Source organism: Rhinoraja longicauda, chromosome 34 (assembly GCF_053455715.1).
Source record: "Rhinoraja longicauda isolate Sanriku21f chromosome 34, sRhiLon1.1, whole genome shotgun sequence".
NCBI classification, from domain to species: Eukaryota; Metazoa; Chordata; class Chondrichthyes; order Rajiformes; family Arhynchobatidae; genus Rhinoraja; species Rhinoraja longicauda.
This window is the reverse complement of record NC_135986.1, coordinates 10,214,339-10,234,138: the sequence shown is the minus strand read 5'-3', so window position 1 is coordinate 10,234,138 and position 19,800 is coordinate 10,214,339. Positions and strand designations below refer to the sequence as shown.

Genomic DNA, 19,800 nt, shown 5'->3' with positions numbered 1-19,800 from the left:
AAATACTTAAAAAAAAGATAAGTGCTTTTTAAGTGCTTGTTTTGAAACATTCGCGGTCACATAGTGCTTCTCACTGCGATCTGTTAGTGGTGCTTTTCGAAACATGTAGCACCCATCTCAAACAAGCATTGGCAGGATGGGAGGGAGGGAAGGGAGGGAGGAGGGAGGTGTGGAGGGAGGAGGGGAGGGAGGGGGGGAAGGGGACGGGGTGAAGGGGGGAAGGGGGAGGGAGGGGGGATGGGATGGGGAAGGGGGGAGGGAGGGGGACCTCCCCTTTTTCCAGTACCCCTCTTTCCCGGTTGGGCCCGTCCTCGTAGGGTTTCCATTGTAACCGGGAGGAGGGGAGGGAGGGAAGGGGGAGGGAGGGAGGAGGGAGGTGTGGAGGGAGGAGGGGAGGGGGAGGGGAGGAGGAGGGGAGGGGGGAAGGGGGAGGGAGAGGGTTAGGGGGGAGGGGGAGGGGGGAGGGGAGGGGGGAAGGGGAGGGAGGGGGACCTCCCCTTTTCCCAGTACCCCTCTTTCCCCGTTGGGCCCGTCCCCGTAGGGTTTCCATTGTAACCAGAAGGGGGGGAGGGAGGGTGGAAGGAGGGGGGGAGGGGGAGAGGGATGGAAGGGTGGAGGGAGGGGGGGAGGGATGGAGGGAAGGAGGGAGGGGGGAGTTAGGGGAGGAGGGGTGAGGGAGGTGGGGAGGAGGGGGGGAGGGAGTGGCGATGGAGGTGGGAAGGAGTGGGGAGGAAGGGGTTGAGGGGGGAAGGGGGTGGAGTGAGCGAATAGGGGCCCCATGCTGATCTGTGTATGTTAAGTGACTTGCACAACTTTAAAAACTGGCAGTTGATTTTAACAACAATGTTGCAACCATCTCACACAAGCATTGTGACGTCACAAGCTGAAGACCTTGAAAAAAAAGGTCAGAAAAAAAATTATGTAAATTTAAAACCTCTGTAAAGAGTAAACATCCAATAGCAGCTGCTTGTCCATCGCGAGCTGATCTCTCATTGGTGCACGGGTGCCATTGTGACATCACACGCTGAAGCCCCTTCAAGAAAAGGGTTAGAAATGAAAATGTTAAACTTTAATATCTCTCTAGCTTTAAAAAGGTAGCTTCAATTTAAATGAAAGTACTTACAATAGTTGGCCAGGTTAATGGTGAATATGGTGGTACAAAAATCGTAGCGCTTTGGTGTACCGTCTTGGAGGAGTAGGGTTTGTAAGTTAAGCGTCAAGCAAAGACACTTCGGAATCTTTCGTACATACGGAATCTTTCGTACATACACACGAAAGCAGAGTTTTAGTAGTATACTAGAACAAGTGTGCCCGTTCAAAGCGGGCCCGTGGGCCCGTCCCCACACGCCCCCATTTTCTCCTCCCCCAGCGAGGGAGTGGTGGAGGGAGGGATGTGTTGCGGATGGAGGGGGGAGGGAGGGGGGGAGGGTGATGAGAGATGGCGTGGTATTTGTGGAGGGAGGGGGGGAGAGAGGGGGGGAGGGAGGGATGGGGGAGAGGGGAGGGATATGGACCTCCCCTTTTCCCAGTACCCCTCTTTCCCCCACCACCAAGTCCCCTCCGCACGACCCCTGTTGTCCCATTCCCCATTCTCAGACCCCCACCCAATTTTCTCTCCCCCAGACACACTCTTAGCATCAGTTAAAGGCCCGGGGGGGGGGGGTGCGGGGGATCGGATCAGTGAAAAGTCCGGGGGGGTGCGGGAGATCGCATCATTCAAAGGCCCGGGGGGGGGGGGGATAGCGGGGAGATGTTCTCCCTGGTAGAGAGGAGAGAAGCAAGTTGAGAGAGGAGAGTTGAGCCGGTGATCGCGGGCTGGCGCCGCTAACGGCGTCCATTTTCTTTGTGAGAGTGAGGAGATGCCGCGCATGCGTGCTGAGCACAGAGTGAGGAGATTCCGCGCATGCGTACTGAGAAACAGTTGCACCGCAGCGCCCTCTATAGAAACTTCAATAAGGGGGGGGGGGCAGCGCTTTAAAACCTCTTTAACTTAAAAGATATGCGACCGAATTAAATAAAAACATCATTTTCCAGCAGCTGTCCCCCTTGGTGATCTTGGCGCTACGGGTTTACCGTTTTGGAGAAATCAGCGAAATAAAATATACATACATATATATTACCATACAAGATCTGAGTTTTAGTAGTATATAGATAGATAGATATATACATACATACATCCCCGTTCCTCGCAGGATTTCCATTGTAAAAAATCTCATTGGGGCGAGAGGAGGGGGAGGGTGGAGAGGGGAGGTGTGGGTGAAGGGGGAATGGGGTGGGGGAGGGGAAAGGGGAGAGGGAGACATTGACACCTCCTGCCAGTGGCCATCTTCTTTCTCCTTCACTGTGGTGCCGTGCTACTCCAGGGGAGGGGGAGCGCAATTAAAGTCGGTGCAGGGAAAGGGAGAGGGTGTGACCGAGGAGCCCTGGACCCAAAGCCTCTCCTGTATTGGTGTAGCACCCTCAACCCCCTACTCCATCCCCCTTATCCGTACCTCCCTACCCCCCCACGCTCCCATCTTCCCTGAACGCCACTGTCCCCCTTCCCCCCACCAACCCCCTCTCCCCCTGTCCCCCTCCCCAGTAACACTCTCCCTCCCAACCCCACTCGCACTATCCTCCACCCCACACTCTCTCCTCCCACCCACCCCCCCCTTTCCCCCACTCTCTCCTCCCCCCCACCGCCCCTTTCGCCCATTCTTCTCCTCCCCCACCCCCACACATCTCTCACTATCCCCCTTTCACACTACCTCCACCCACTCTCCCCTCTTCCTTGACCCACACCACCCCCCTCCCCCGCTGTCCCCTCCCCCACCCCCCGCTACCCCCCTCCCCTGTCCCACTCTCCCTCCACCCCCACTCTCTGCTCCTCCCACCCTCCCCCCACTCTCCCCTCTTCCCTGACCTCCGCTGTCCACCTTCCTCCCACCACCTCCGCTCCCCACCACCGCTGTCGCCCCTCCCCAGTCCCACTCTCCCTCCTACCCCCACTCTCACCTCTCCCACCCCCACTTTCACTGTCCCCCACCCCCCTTTCCCCAATTCTCTCCTCCCCAGCCCCACCCTCACTCTCGCCCACCCCCAGTTCTCGCTCTCTTTCTCGGAGACATTGGAGACGTGCACGTCGTTTTGCTCCGTCCTCTTGGCATGATGTTAAATAGAGGACACCTAAACACAATCTCAGTTATTAATGAACACAGAAGTACTTGATGAAAATGGAAGACAGTTAAAGTTATGAAGTATTAGGTGAAAATAAAAAAAATGAAATTTATAAATTCGTAAACATAACTGCGAATTAATTTATAAACTGCCAAACACAATTTCAGTTATTAATGAACACAAAAGTATTAGATGAAAATGGAGATCGCTTTTTGGAATGAAATAAATATCAATGAAAATTGCGTTTTTTCTTTAAAAGAACCAAAAGACAATCGCAGTTATTAAAAAACACATAAGTATTAGAAGAAAATAGAAAAACGATGTAACACAACAGTGGACATGGAGATTTTAGATGAACATGGAGATTTTAGAATATTAGATGAACATGGAAATTTTAAAAAATGTATAAATTCCTCAAGAGAATTTAAGTTAGATCAAAATGGAGATCAGGCAATTTCAGTTATCAATGAAGACAAAAGTATCAGATCAAAACGGAGGGTTTTTTTTGGGAAATGAAAAAAATGTGATCAAAATCCCGTTTTTTTATTTAAAATAGCCTAAACACAATTTAAGCCATTATTGAAAACAATAATATCAAACCAAAATGGATCCTTTTAAAACTTTCAAACTTATCTATAGAGCAGTAGCTTTTTTTAAAGAAATAAAATCAAACTTAATGAAAATCACGTTCCTCGTTTAATATAAATGTCTTTGTTACAAATGAAATTAAACTTATGTAAAATAAATGTATTTTGTTAAAAGAGAAAGTAAACTTATCTATGAAATCTCTGTTTTTTATCGTTTTTTAAATAAAATTAAACACAATGGAAATCTCTTTCTTCATTTAAAATGAATGTGTTTTTTTTGTTAGAAATAAAATGAAACATATCTATAAATTTTTCGTCTGTATTTCGATTAAAAGGCCATTTTTGCGATGCTGGAGACCGTGTGGTCAATCAGCAGCAGTGCGCGGTGGATTGTCGGCGACCGCACTTGGTGTCAGCCCGAAGCAACTGCTCCACCCGCATCGAGCGGGAGGTCGGAGCCAATCACTGGACCAATCGAACGTCGATCGGGCGTGCGAGGGGAGGGGAGCAGCAACGGAGCTCTCGTCACCCCCGCACGCTCATTGGCAGGCACTCCCGTCATTCGGGCGTGTGCCGTTCCCACCCCCCCCGGGAAAGACGACGGCGACTACACCTCCCGGCGGCGGGGTTGAGAGCGTGCCAGGCGAGGCGGGGGCGGGGGTAGGGAAGAGCAACAGCAGAGCTCTAGTCACACCGCACGCTCATTGGCAGGGCACTCCCGTCAGTCGGGCGGGTGCCGCTCCTCCCCCCCCCCACCACCCCAGCGGGAGAAGCGACGGCCGGGTCAGTGCAGCCCGATCTGGGGAATGTCAGACGCGAGGCATGCGGGACGGGCGGCGGTGCACGGGGGCACATTAGTTAAAGATCGGGGGGGGGGCGCATTAGTTAAAGGTCCGCAGGGTGGGGGTTGGCGCGTTAGTTATAGGTCCGAGGGGGGAGCACATTGGTTTAAGGTCTGGGGGGGGAGCGTATTAGTTAAGGTTCCGGAGGGCGCATTAGTCAAAGGTCGGGGGATGGGGGAGACCGCGAGCTCATCTCTTGAAGTCGTGCGGGTCCCATTGTGACGTCACACGCTGAATACCGGGGGGGGGGGGGCATCTCACAGGCGCACGGGTCCCACTGTGACGTCACACGATGAAGATCTTCAAGAAATTGTTTAGAAATGAAATGTTTTAACTTTAAAAACACTCTAACTTAAACAATATACGACCAGAGGGTGCGAGGCGAGGCTGGGGGAGGGAAGAGCAGCAGCAGAGATCTCGTCACTCCACACGCTCATCGGCAGGCACTCCCGTCAGTCGGGCGGGAGCCGCTCCTCCCCCCCCCCCCCCCCCCCCCCCCCCCACCACCCCAGCGGGAGAAGCGACGGCCGGGTCAGTGCAGCCCGATCTGGGGAATGTCAGACGCGAGGCATGCGGGGACGAGCGGCGGTGCACGGGGGCACATTAGTTAAAGATCGGGGGGGGCGCATTAGTTAAAGGTCCGCAGGGTGAGGGTAGGCGCGTTAGTTATAGGTCCGAGTGGGGAGCACATTGGTTTAAGGTCTGGGGGGGGGAGCGTATTAGTTAAGGTTCCGGGGGGGGCGCATTAGTCAAAGGTCGGGGGATGGGGGAGACCGCGAGCTCATCTCTTGAAGTCGTGCGGGTCCCATTGTGACGTCACACGCTGAATACCGGGGGGGGGGGGCGAGGACATCTCACAGGAGCACGGGTCCCACTGTGACGTCACACGATGAAGATCTTCAAGAAATTGTTTAGAAATGAAATGTTTTAACTTTAAAAACACTCTAACTTAAACAATATACGACCAGAGGGTGCGAGGCGAGGATGGGGGGAGGGAAGAACAGCAGCAGAGATCTCGTCACTCCACACGCTCATCGGCAGGCACTCCCGTCAGTCGGGCGGGAGCCGCATCCCTCCCCCCCCCCCCACAGCGGGAGAGGCGACGGCCAGGTCAGCGCTGACCGATCTGAGGAATGTCAGACGCGAGGCATGCGGGGACGGGCGGTGGTGTACGGGGGAGCGCATTAATTAAAGATCCGCGGGAGGGGGGGGACGCATTAGTTAAAGGTCCAGGGGGCGCATTAGTTAAAGGTCCGGGGGGGAGCGCATTGGTTAAAGGTCGGGGGGGGCACATTAGTTAAAGGTCGGGGGGGAGCGTATTAGTTAGGGTCCGCGGGGTGGCGTGGCGCATTAGTTAAAGATCCGCGGGGGGGGGGCATATTAGTTAAAGGTCCGGGGGGAGCGCATTAGTTAAAGGTCCGGGGGGCGCATTCCCCACTCCCTCATTCCCTCCCCCCCCACACCCCTGCTGTCCCCTTCCGCCCACCACTCCTCCTCCCCACCCCCACTCTTCCCTCCTCCCCATCCCACCTTGCCCTCCTCCCCAGTCCCACTCTCCCTTCCACACCCAGTGGCACTATTCCCCCCCGTTCCCCCACTCTCTCCTCCCCCCACCCCCCGATTCTCTCCCCCTAGCCTCACTCTCACTCTCCCCCCACTTTTCCCCACTCTCTCCTCCCCCAGCCTCCCCAACACCCCCATTCACTCCACCCCCAGCCCCACTCTCACTCTCCCCCACCCTCCCTCTGTCCTCCACCCCTACTCCCCGAACTCCCGCCGGCCCCCCACACTCACCCCCATTCTCACTGTCCCCTCCTCCCATTCCCACTCTCCCCTGACCCCCACTGCCCCTTCCCCCCCACCCACACTCTCTCTCCCCCCCCAACACCAGCCCCCGTACCCCCACACACCCTGTCTCCTTCCCCCAACCTCCTCCTCCCCCTTTCACTCTCACTGTCCCCTTCCCTCACCCACCTTCCCCCCTTTCCCTCCATTCCCCACTCACTACCCCCCACTCTCTCCTCTTCCCTGACACCCACTGCCCCCCTCCCGTTACCTCCTCTGTTCCCCACCCCCGCTGCCCCCCTCCTCAGTCTCACTCTCCCTCCCACCACCACTCTCTTCTCCTCCCACGCTTCCCCTGCCCGCACACTTTTCTCCCCCACTGTCACTCTCCCCAACCCCCTTTTCCCCACCACGCCCTTTCCCCATTCTCTCCTCCCCCCACCCTCCCCATTCTGTCCTCCACCACCCTCCATTCTCTCCCCCCGCAGCCCCCCATACTCTGCTCCCCAGCCCCACTCTCACTCTCCCCCACTCCCCCTTTCCCCACCACTACGTCCCTCTCTCTCCTCTCCCACCCCCCACCTCTCTCCTCGCGCCACCCTCACCGTCCTCCTAACCCCAGACTTCCCCCCACCCATTCGACCCCCACTCCCCTCCTTGGAGCCGTTGGCGGCGAAAGGCACTTACCGAGCGTGGAGGAGGAGGAGGAGGGAGCGCGAGACTACTCGAATCGGGCATCGGACCTGGAACTACTCGAGGCGGGCGGCGCAGGTGGGACAACTCGAGTCGGGCGGCGGAGGTGGGACTACTCGAGTCGGGCGGCGGAGGTGGGATTACAGGAGTCGGGCGGCGGAGGTGGGATTACTCGAGTCGTGCAGCGGTGGTGGGACAACTCGAGGCGTTTGGCGGCGGGTCTGGGAAGTGGGGAGGGGAGAGAAGCGAGCGGAGAGAAGATAGAGGGTGCGGCGGGAGGCGCGCACAACATGGCAGGGCGTGAGGAGGAGGAGGAGGAACGGGGCTGTCGGTGGCAGCGGCCCTCGTCGACGCCGCCATCGGTGGAAGCGGCCGCTGAAGGAGGAGGAGAAGGAGGAGAAGAAGCTGCCCAATATGTGTGTGTGTTTGTGTGTGTGTGTGTGTGTGTGTGTGTGTGTGTGTGTGTGTGTGTGTGTGTGTGTGTGTGTGTGTGTGTGTGTAAGTGTGTATCTCTGTTTTCGATGTGCTTCCCTCACACACACACACACGCACAAACACACACACACACACACACACACACACACACACACACACACAAACACACACACATATATGACACATATATATATATGTGTGTGTGTGTACGTGTGTGTGGGAAACAACTGCAGATGTTGGTTTGCACCGAAGATAGGCACAAAACGCTGAATAGGCGGAAGAGGCAGCATCTCTGGATAGAAGGAATAGGTGACGTGTCGTGTTGAGACCCTTCTTCAGACCTATATATATATTTATTTAGTTGGAGGATGATGAATCTCTGGAAATATTTGCCACAAAATATACAACGAGAAGTGACAAATACAAGTCCTGAAATGCCAACAAGGGCTCAATGGAGATGGGGAGGAGGCGGAAACAGGAGGTTAAAAAGATGATCAACCATGACCCTGTCAAACACAACAGGGTGGACGTGGGGCCCAATATCCTTGCGCAATATTTTACGTGCCCATATAATTAATGCAAAACATTTGAAAGTTGAGCTCAGAAACGCTTGCTGTAAAAGTGGCCAACATATCATTTGCATTTCCAATTTATTCCTGAACCTACATACAAGTCAAAATTCACTGAGACCTTATGGAAGGGCACATAACACCAGTCCCGGAACCGAAATCTTTCAATCCCAATTTATCTGGAACTATCGCAGTCTATATTAAACACGTGCTGGTGGTGGGAGGAGGTTTGGGGTTAATTTGTCGTTTAGAGTCATTGAGTCATAGAGTGATAAAATGTATAAACAGTTCCTTTGGTTCACACCGGCCAACAAGTCCCAGCTACACTAGTCTCACCTGCCCGAGTGTGATCCATATTCCTCTCAGCCTGTCCGATCCTTGTACCTGTCTGACAGTTTCTTCAATATTGGGATAGTCCGTGCCTCACCTATCTCCTCTGGGCGCTTGTTTCGTACACCCACTACCCTTTCGTTGAAAAAATGTGTCCCTTGGCTTCCAACTAAATCTTTTCTCCTTCACCTTAAACCTATCTCCTCTTATCCTCGATTCACCTACTCTGGGCAAAAGATTATGTCCATCTGCACGATCTATTCCTCTCATGATTTTATACAACTCTATAAGACCACCCCCATCCTCCTGCGCTTCAAGGCAGAGTCCTAGCCTACTCACTCAATACCTGTACCTCAGACCCTCCAATCGTGGCACTATCCTCGTGAATCTTCGCTGTCGCCAAAAATCCCAATTTAACGGGAACCATCCCGGTCTTTATTAAACCCGTGCTGCAAGACAACTGAATCACATCTGTCCAGAGCCCCCATTCCTTTCTGGTTTGTTTCGGTTTGGTTTCGTTTCGTTCGGTTCGGTTCGGCTCATTTTTGTCAGCCCTACCGAGATTCCGTGAAAACCTTTGCGTGCTGGCTGAACGAATGGGGAATTGGGCAATGATGGTAGAGGTTCCGGGAGCCGCACTGTGTTCATTTGTCCGTTTTTTCCATTATGTTGAAAACTTAGATACAAAACAGGCTGAGCAGATGTTGGCAGATGTACAAAACAATCTTAGGACAATCTCAAGAGGTATCTCAGAAATATCAGATAAACAGAATTTCACAATCTTTCTAAGTAGCGGAATTAATGTGCAACTGGGAGAAATGTAATTGACGACATCAGAATTTCGTGCGATATAAGTAAACCTGACCGGGGACCTTGAGCTACGTGCAGTGACGATCTACCTGAGACCATTGTCAGCACAGGCCGCATCTTTATGTCCAACCGATATCAGCGATGGGGACTAGTAGCATTGACCGGATATATACCCTTTTCCATGTCCAAGCTTACTTTCATGACTTCATCACAGTCGTCGGACTGCTCAGTGAGTCGTTATAACCGCTTGCCATTTAACACCGTTAAGAGGTTGAATTTTTGCAACTGTTCTTCGGATCAGGAGAGTAAAGGATTGCCCGGGGTTTGCCCATCTAATGTATCCGCCATGCAAACACAAGACAACAGCGTGTCTCTGAAATTATTTCAAGAATTTGCATATTTTGCATTTTGTTGGTAGATGTCAGTGAGAGGAAACGATGCGGGATGTCGGCGCACGATGCCGACGGGGAACTGAAGAGGGTCGTTGATGGGAGGGGAGATGCAACACTCGGAGTGGCTCAGAAAGGGTCGCGGTGCGCGGTCCCTGCGTGGTTCCCGATGTGAAGTTTTATAGAAAGTTCGGGCTCCGTGAACACAAATCCTCACTTGTAATGCCACTGAAATGCCATAATTATAATCCTTTGTTTGCCGATCACTCGGACAATTGTTAGAACGGTTTCGGAAGGCTGTATTAATCCCGGATGGAGATGACAGCAACACAGGGTCCAAAGTATCTTTCTCCCGGAATACACGAGACTGAAGCAACCACGTATAAAGGTGGCGTTTAGTACCGTGTCTCTGCTGGACACTGCTACTTCATCTCAACCCATACCACTCAACCCCACCTTCAATTTTCGGTTAAGCCTTCGTACACTTTTCATGATGAATTGATATTTGGCGCGGGCGACTGTCATACCGTAGTACAGCTGTAGGGGTCGTGCCTGCACCATGACCACCAACATGGAGAGCATCTTGCATCTGGTGACCAGGTTCAAAAGCCGTCTGTGTTCATTTCCCCACAGGTAATTTAGTGGCGATCATCGTTCTCGGACGGGGAAATTGCGGACTGTCCCGGTGCATCACTCAATATCTGGTGGCGATGGCGGCAGCAGATCTATCGGCCGTCTTCTTCAACGTGGCGATATACTACATTTACTCTGAGATTTTTCGCGGGTTCACTCACACAGTTCCATGCACCCTACAACAAGTGATGGGATATGTGTCGCTGGACTGCTCAGTCTGGTTAACTGTCGCTTTTACATTTGATCGCTTTGTGGCCATTTGTTGCCAGGGCTTTAAGACCAAGTACTGCACGGTTAGAATCGCCAGAGTAGCGATAGCAACAGTGTATGTGGTGAGCTTAATACGGAACATCCCCTACTACTTTGCATTTTATTCTGCTTATGTAGACCTGCCAATCGGGTGTTTGGAAAAGCCGGAGTATTTTTTCCACCCCGGGTGGCTTGCTTTCTCGTGGATTCACACCATTTTAACCCCTCTGGTTCCATTTTTGGTTATTGTGACGCTTAATATCCTGACGGTCAGATCCATCGTGGTGGCGAGCCGAGCCCGCAGGAAGCTCCGCGCACACGCCGGTGGCGAGAAACAGGAGGACCCGGAGATGCAGAGTCGAAGGAAATCGATCATTTTACTCTTCTGTGTGTCCGGAAGTTTCATCCTCCTGTGGCTTACGGACGTGTGCTTCTTCATTTACACGCATATTGCCAACTTACACCAAGTCCAAAGCTACGATAACCCAAGATATTTCGCAATTTCAACTGCGAAAATGCTTAAAATTCTAAGTTCGTGCACAAACACGTTTATTTATGTGCTCACTCAGTCTAAGTTCAGACACGAACTGAAGAATGCAATCAAGTATCCCTTCACAATATGTCTTAAGATCGTTCAAAAATAAATCTGATGTAATAAATGTTAATCTGTAATGAATAGGGTAACGAGGTAACCACAGCAGCGTCGTCTATTAAGAGCTGAAACAAAGACACACTGGTGGGTCTGGGAGAGTTGCAATAAAGTAGTCATGGTGAATGTTTCGATCAACAGTCTCGGGACTGAAACAATGCGAGCTGATTGCCGGAGCAGGGAGTAAAGGGAATGAATGAGACCAGCTCTGAGTATTTCTGGACCGGCAACCTGTGTGTGTCAGAGTAAAGGATCGTGCGCCCCCTGCAGACCGGTTGTGTCATGATCTTATAACCGTCTGTGCCATTTAATTAAAGCCAATGGTGGAGGATTGTGTTATGCATTGTATGCAAATCATCATAATTTAACCTATTTACAAGTAAATGTATTTATACCACATTTTACATGTGATGCGTTCATGTACACCTTTCCTGCAAAGCGCTCTGACCGTCAAAGCCTGCCGGATCTCCACTTCCCAGTCATTATCATTCATTTACCAATTCCCATCCCGACTCTTCTGTCCACTGTCTCATCGTTTGGTATAGTGAGGGTACAAGCAAACTGCAGACGCCACACTTCATATTCCGCCTGGGTAGCTTGCAATCTAACGGTTTGAACTTTCAGTTCCAGTTATGAAGTCATGCAGCACGGAAGCATATCTGCCCGGTCCACCTTAACTATGCAGACCAAAATGCCCCATCTACATTAGTCTCATCTTTCCGCGTTTGCCCCATCTTCCCCAAAACCCCTCCTATCCATGTACCTATCTTAGTTTCTTTGAAAACTATTACCCTACCTGCAATAACTAGGTACTCTGATAGGTCCATCTGTGCATCAATCGGTCATTGAGTGAAAGGGATATCCCGCAGTTTCCTATCAAATCCTGGCATTCTCATTTTCAGCCTTAAACCAGTGTCCACTACTTTTTGATTTCCCAATCCTGGATGGTTTACACTATATATTTCGCATGGTGTTTTATGTAGATCTTGCTTGTGCCGCCTGCGTTCCCATGAGATGCCTGCCTGCTGAACCACTCCCTAGAGCTCTGGTCCGCAAGTCCTGGCAAATCGTGAATCTTCTCTGCACGGTTTCCACCTCAATGACGTCCTTCCTGAAGCTGGGTGACCAAAGTGAGCACCGTACTCTAAATGTGGCCGTACCAAAATCGTTGTAAATTTAACATGCTCAACCTCTATGCACAATATCGTGACTGTTGAAGCTCAGTTTACCAAAATACTTAGCTACTGCGTATATCTCTCGTGGTATTATGAAAGTGCACATCTTGATCGCTCTGCTCTACCGCACTCCCCAGGGTCCTGCCTTTCAACGTGAAGCCCCTACGCCATCCGACTCCCAAAATCCAATACATCGCACTTATCTGCATTTAATTGCACTGGCCATTCCGCAGCTAGGTTATCTAGCAATTTTGGACAACCATATTTAATGTCAGCTAATTTACCATCGTCAGCAAACTTGCCTTTAGTTACGTTTCGTTTAGTTTAGTTTAGTTTAATATAGTTTAGTTTAGTTTAGTTTAGTTTAGTTTAGTTTAGTTTAGTTTAGTTTAGTTTAGTTTAGTTTAGTTTAGTTTAGTTTAGTTTAGTTTAGTTTAGTTTAGTTTAGTTTAGTTTAGTTTGGTTTAGTTTAGTTTAGTTTAGTTTAGTTTAGTTTAGTTTAGTTTAGTTTAGTTTAGTTTAGTTTAGTTTAGTTTAGTTTAGTTTAGTTTAGTTTAGATTAGTTTAGTTTGGTTTGGTTTAGTTTAGTTTAGTTTAGTTTAGTTTAGTTTAGTTTAGTTTAGTTTAGTTTAGTTTAGTTTAGTTTAGTTTAGTTTAGTTTAGTTTAGTTTAGTTTAGTTTAGTTTAGTTTAGTTTAGTTTAGTTTAGTTTAGTTTAGTTTAGTTTAGTTTAGTTTAGTTTAGTTTAGTTTAGATTAGTTTAGTTTAGTTTAGTTTAGTTTAGTTTAGTTTAATTTCGGGCCACCGATTCCGCACAGACCAGTGATCCCCGCACACCAACACTAGTCCTACACACACGCGGGACAATTTTACATTTATACCAAGCCAATCAACCTGCAAACATTTGAGTGTGGGAGGAAAGCGAATATCTCGGAGGAAACCCACGCAGGTCACGGGGAGATCGGAGAAACTCCGTACAGACAAGCTCCCGTTCTCAGGGTCGAACCCGGCTCTCTGACGTTGAAACGCAGTTCAAGATACTTCACATGCCCTTCGGCTCTTCAATTACTACCTTTTTCTAGGCCCCCACTCCATCAGCTTTACTATGGATGTTCAGTCATTCTACAACTCCATCCCTGACCAGGAAGGCCTGAAGGCACTCCGTTCCTTTCTCTACCGCCGAACCAGCCAATTACCCTGTACTAACACTCTCCTCCGCCTAGCGGAGCTGGTCATTACTCGTAACAATTTATCCTTCAATTCCTCCTACTTCCTGTAAATCCAAGGCACACCTAAGGGCACTCGTGTGGGCCCCAGCTATGCCTGGCTCTTTGTAGTGTACGTAGTACAATACCTGTTCGAGGCGTACACTGGCCCTATACCGAACTGCATCTCTGCTACATTGACGACTGCATCGGTGCCACCTCCTGCATCCATGCAGAACTCACGCACTTTTCCGGCACTGCACTCAAATCATTTTTCCAAACTGCACTACTAATTTCCATACTGCACTCAAATTCACTTGGACCGTGGGATTGATCCCTGGGATGGCGGGACTGTCATATGAGGAAAGATTAAAAAGACTAGACTTGTATGCACTGAAGTTTAGAAGGATGAGATGGGATCTAATAGAAACATATAAAATTATAAGACTGGACAAGCTAGATGCAGGAAAAAAATTCCCAATGTTGTGCGAGTCCAGGACCACGGGCCGCAGTCTTAGAATAAAAGGGAGGCCATTTAAAACTGAGGTGAGAAACAACTTTGCCACCCAGAGAGTTGTGAATTTGTGGAATTCTGTGCCACAGAGGGCAGTGGAAGCCAAATCACTGGATGGATTTAAGATAGAGTTAGATAGAGCTCTAATGGATAGTGGAATCAAGGGATATAGGGAGAAGGCGGGCACCGGGTATTGATGGGGGACAATCAGCCATGATCACAATGAATGGCGATGCTGGTTCGTAGGGCCGATTGGCCTCCTCCTGCATTTATTTTCTATGTTCTATGTTTCTTTCTCCCTAACGTTTCTTGATCTTACTGTACCCATCACAGGTGATATCCTATCAACTGACATATAGCATGAAACTACCTAGATACCCAGACGCTATCTAGACTACACTTCTTCACACTATGCCTCCTTCAAAGACTCTAACTCCTACTTTCAATTCCTCCGTCTAAGACACATCTGCAGCTAAGGTTAAATGTTCCATACCAGGACATCCGTTATGTCATTATCTTTTAGGGAACTGAGATTCCCCTCTTCCATCACAGATGAAGGCCTCACAAATGCCTCCTTAGTACCCCGCAACTCTAGTCTTGCTCCCCCACCCCCCAGTCGCACCAGGGACAGAGTCCACCTCGTCCTCACCTTTCATTCCATCAGCAGTTGCATACAGCACACAATCCTCCAATATTTTCGCTACCTCCAATGGGATCCCTCCACGAGCCACATCTTACCATCTCCACTCCTTTTCTCTTTCGGCAGTGAACATTCCTTCTGAATCTCCCTGGTTAAATCGTCTCTTCCCACCCAAACCATTCCCTCCCCAGGTAATTTCTCCTGCAACCGCAGTAGATGCAACACCTGCCCCTAAACCTGGTGCCTCAATGCCATCCAAGGACTCCAACAGTCCTTTGAAGTGAGGCAGAGGTTTACTTGCATCCCCTCCTCCCTCATCTACTATATCCGCTTTTCCAGGTGTGGACTCCTACATATTGGCGAGGCCAAGGATAGGCTCGCGGATCATTTCACTGAAACCTTCCGCTCAGTCCGTCAAGATTTACACGATCTCCCGGATGTTAAACACTTTAACACCTATCCATTCCCATACTGACCTTTCTGTCCTGGGCCTCCTCCACTGTCAGAGTGAGGTCCAATGCAAATTTGAGGAACAGCACCTTATATTTCGCTTGGGCAACTTACAACCCAGCGGTATGCATGATGACTTATCTGATGTAGACACAAAATGCTGGGGTAACTTGGAGCGTCAGGCAGCCTGTCGGGAGAGAAGGAATGGCTGACGTTTCGCATCGAGACCATTCTTCAGGCTGATGTCAGGCGAGGGGTGGGATAGAGAACTTGGAAGGGGATGGAATAGAGATCGAAAGCAGTGAATATTTCAAGTTAGAGAAGTCAATTTTCAAACCGCAAGGGTGTAAACTACCCAAGCGAAATATGAGGTGCTGTTCCTCCAATTTGCGTCGGGTCTCAATCTGACAATGGAGGAGGCTCAGAACAGACAAGTTACATTAGGTCGGGAGGGCGAGTAGAAATGCTGAGCCACCGGGAGATCATGTAGGTTAAGACGGACTGAGCGGAGGTGTTTAGCGAAAAGATTGCCGAGCCTGCGCTTGGTCTCGCCGATGTAGAAAAGTTGACACCTGGAACAGCGGATTCAGTAGATGAGGTTGTTGGAGGTGCAGGTGAACCACTGCCTCACCTGGAAAGAATGTTTGGGTCCTTGGATGGAGTCGAGGGGGAGGTAAAGGGACAGGTATTGCATCTCCTACGGTTGCGGGGGAAAGTACCTGGAGAGGGTGTGGTTTGGGTGGGAAGGGACGAGTGGACCAGGGTGTTGCGGAGGGAACGGTCTATGCGGAAAGAAGAAAGGGGTAGGAATGTGAAGATGTGGCCAGTAGTGAGATCCCGTCGGAAGTGGCGAAAAAGTTGGAGGATAACATTTTGCATGCGACGGCTAATTGGGTGGAAGGTGAAAACAAGGGGGACTCTGTCCTTGTTAAGAATAGGGGGAGGGCGAACAAGAGCGGAGCTGCGGGATGTTGAGGAGATCCTAGTGAGAACCTCATCTATAATGGAAGAGGGGAACCCTCGTTTCCTAAAGAACGAGGACATCTCTGATGCCCTTGAATGCAACACCTCATCCTGCGCGCAGATGCGGCGTAAGCGGAGGAATTGGGAGAAAGGGATAGAGCCTTTACAGGAAACTGGGTGGGAAGAAGTGTAGTCAAGATAGTTATGGGAGTCAGTGGGTTTGTAGTAGATGTCGGTCAATAGTCTGTCTCCTGTGATGGAGAGTCTGAGCTCCGAGACGGTAGGCAGATGTCGGAGATGGTCCAAGTAAATTTGAGACCAGGATGGCAGTTAGTGGTGAGGTTGCTGAAGTCAGAGAGTTCTGCATGGGTGCAGAAGGTAGCACCGTTGCAGTCGTCAATGTAGCGGAGCTAGAGTTCTGGGATAAGGCCAGTGTACACCTGGAACAGGGATTGTTCGACGTACCGTACAAAGAGCAGGCATAGCTAGGGCCCATGCGAGTACCCATAGCTACGCCTTCGATTTGGACGAAGTGGGAGGAGTCGAAGGAGAAATTGTCGAGGGTAAGGACCAGCTCTGCTCGGCGGAGGAGAGTATTGGTAAATAATGTAAAGGTTACCCTTGCTTCCCCTTTCTCTCCATCCCTCCCCATCCTCGTGCTCCTTCCAGTCTGATTGCTCACCTGACATTGCATGCCTCGTTGTCAACTTCCCGCAGCTACCAATGATCTATTCTACATGTTAGTTCATCTTCGTCTCCTTTGATCTCTCGTTTCATGACTCGCATTCTGAAGGGTTTAGAATCGAAACGTCACACATTCCTTCTATCCAGAGACGCTGCCTGTCCTGCTGAGTTACTCCAGATTTTCATGTCTATCTTCAGTCTGTGTGGATCAGTTTCAACGTCTCCTCCTCACTGACCATCAACACCGGTCCACCTCAGGGCAGTGTGCTTAGCCTTCTGCTCTACCCTCCTTACACCCCTGACTCATCGGCCAAACACGGCTCCAATTCCATCTCTATTCGCCAATGGCACCAGTGCAGTTGGTTAAACCGTGGATTTTGATGAGTCAAATTACAGACAGAACACCCATTTGAACATTGATGCAAAGAAAACTCTCACTCACCATAAATAAAAACAAGCAACTATTTAATGGCATCAACTTGTAAGATAGTGAAGATGGTTGTCAAAAAATGCAGCACCATCTTGATCGTTGGTCAGGTGGGCCGAAGAGTGATTAATGCAATGTAATTCTGAGGTGTGAGGTGTTTCATTTTGGAAATTCTAACATGAACAGCAGTCTGACCGCCACGGTGATCGTCAGGGATCTTGGAAGTGTTGGAGAGTAGAGGGATCTTGTCGTGCAGGTACATAGACAATAGACAATAGACAATAGGTGCAGGAGTAGGCCATTCGGCCCTTCGAGCCAGCACCGCCATTCATATCATATCATATCATATATATACAGCCGGAAACAGGCCTTTTCGGCCCTCCAAGTCCGTGCCGCCCAGCGATCCCCGTACATTAACACTATCCTCCACAATTTAGGGACAATTTTTACATTTACCCAGCCAATTAACCTACATACCTGTATGTCTTTGGAGTGGGGGAGGAAACCGAAGATCTCGGAGAAAACCCACGCAGGTCACGGGGAGAACGTACAAACTCCTTACAGTGTAGCACCCGTAGTCAGGATCGAACCTGAGTCTCCGGCGCTGCATTCGCTGTAAAGCAGCAACTCTACCGCTGCGCTACCGTGCCGCCCGTTCAATGTGACCATGGCTGATCATTCTCAATCAGTACCCCGTTCCTGATTTCTCCCCATACCCCTGACTCCGCTATCCCTAAGAGCTCTATCTAGCTCTCTCTTGAATGTATTCAGAGAATTGGCCTCCACTGCCCTCTGAGGCAGAGAATTCCACAGATTCACAACTCTCTGACTGAAAATGTTTTTCCTCATCTCTGTTCTAAATGGCCTACCCCTTATTCTTAAACTGTGACCCTTGGTTCTGGACTCCCACGACATTGGGAACATGTTTCCTGCCTCTAATGTGTCCAACCCCTTAATAATCTTATACGTTTCGATAAGATCCCCTCTCATCCTTCTAAATTACAGTGTATACAAGCCTAGTCGCTCCACTCTTTCATAGTTCGTTGATAATCGCACCACATGTAGATGGAGTTGTCAAAAACCTTTTGGCACAAATCCTTCATCAGTCAGAATATTGGATATAACAGAAGATAGGTAATGTCGCAGTTCTATGAGACGTTGATGAGGCTGCATATAGAGTATTGTGTTCAGTTCTGGCCACGAAGTTATAGGAAAGATGTTATCAAGCTGGAAGGGATGCAAAGAATATTTACGAGGAAGTTGCCATTACTCGAGGGCGTGGGCTATAGGTAGAGGTTTATCAGGCTGGGGTTGTATTCCTTATAGAGGTGGATAAAATCTTGAGAGGAATAAATATTGGAGACGCAGCGTCTCTTGCCCAGTGCAGGTGAACCGAGAACCAGAGGATTTAGGTTTCAGGTTAGTGGGGAAAGTTTAAATCGGAACCTAAAGGTTAACTTTTTTCACATAAAGGGTGGTGGCTGATCAACGAGCTGCCGGAGGAGGTAGTTGAGGTAGGTACTGTTGCAACGTTTCAGAAACATTTAGACAGATACATGAATTGGACAGGTTTAGAGGGATATGGGCCAAACGCAGGGAGGTGGGACGAGTCTACATTGGGCATGTTGGTCGGTGTCGGCAAGTTTCCATGCTGTATGAATCTATGACTCCACAATGCCCCACTGCCCCTGACACAGTGATATCGATGTCTGACACCACGTCAGAGCAACGTTCAGGAGAGGGTGAATGCACGCAAAGAGTCCGGCCCAGATAGGGTACCACACGATGGTTAAAGCCACGTGCGGATCAACTGGCTGCTGTATTCAGGGACATGTGCAACCACTCGCTTCTGCAGCCTGTGGTTCCCATTTGCTTCCAAATGGTATCTATCGTTTTGGTTCCCAAGACGAGGGGTTGGCGGCAGAGTGGCGCAGCTGGTATAGCCGTTGCCTCACCGCACCAGCGACCTGGGTTTCACCCTGACCTGTGTGGAGTCTGTCTGTGTGGAGTCTGCACGTTGTCACTCTAAACACGTGGGTTACCAGCGGGTACTCCGGTTTGATCCTTCGTCCCAAAGACGTGCGGGTTGAAAGGTTAATTGGCCCTCTGTAAAATTTCCCCATAGTGTTTAAGGACTGGATGCAAACGTCGGTAACGTAGAACCAGTGTGAAGGGGTGATCGATCGTTGGTGTGGAGTTGGTGGACCGAAGGGCCTGTGTCCATACCGTATTTCTAAAATAAACCACACTTAGAGCGTCGATACCTGCCTCAATAATTATTGCCTGGTAGCACTTAATAAAACGCTTCAGCAGTTTCGTTATGGTGTGAATCTCTTCCCTCAGAAGTCACCTAGATCTGCTTCAGTTGGCCCACATCAGCAGCAGATACGATGTCACCAGCTCTTCCCTTTGCTCTGGGCCTTCTAGATAACAGGAACACCTAATTCAAGCTGTAGTACACCTTGGTGACAGGGTCACGCAGCGGGAGAGTTGATGCCTTACAGCGCCAGATAACTGGCATCATCTGCTTTGAAAGATCGTTTTGGACAATAAACAATAGACAATAGGTGCAGGAGTAGGCCATTCGGCCCTGCGAGCCAGCAACGCCATTCTATG

At 50.1% G+C, this 19,800-nt stretch overlaps 1 protein-coding gene across 1 annotated transcript in view; it reads left to right on the top strand.

The window, feature by feature from the left end:
• LOC144609334 (putative G-protein coupled receptor 139) overlaps positions 1-11,122 on the top strand; it is a 27,186-nt gene extending 16,064 nt beyond the window's left edge. The window contains exon 3 of the mRNA XM_078427761.1: positions 10,230-11,122. Within this exon, the coding sequence (XP_078283887.1) occupies positions 10,230-11,122 (893 nt within the window). The remainder of the gene's footprint in view (positions 1-10,229) is intronic.
• Positions 11,123-19,800: the final 8,678 nt, after the last annotated feature.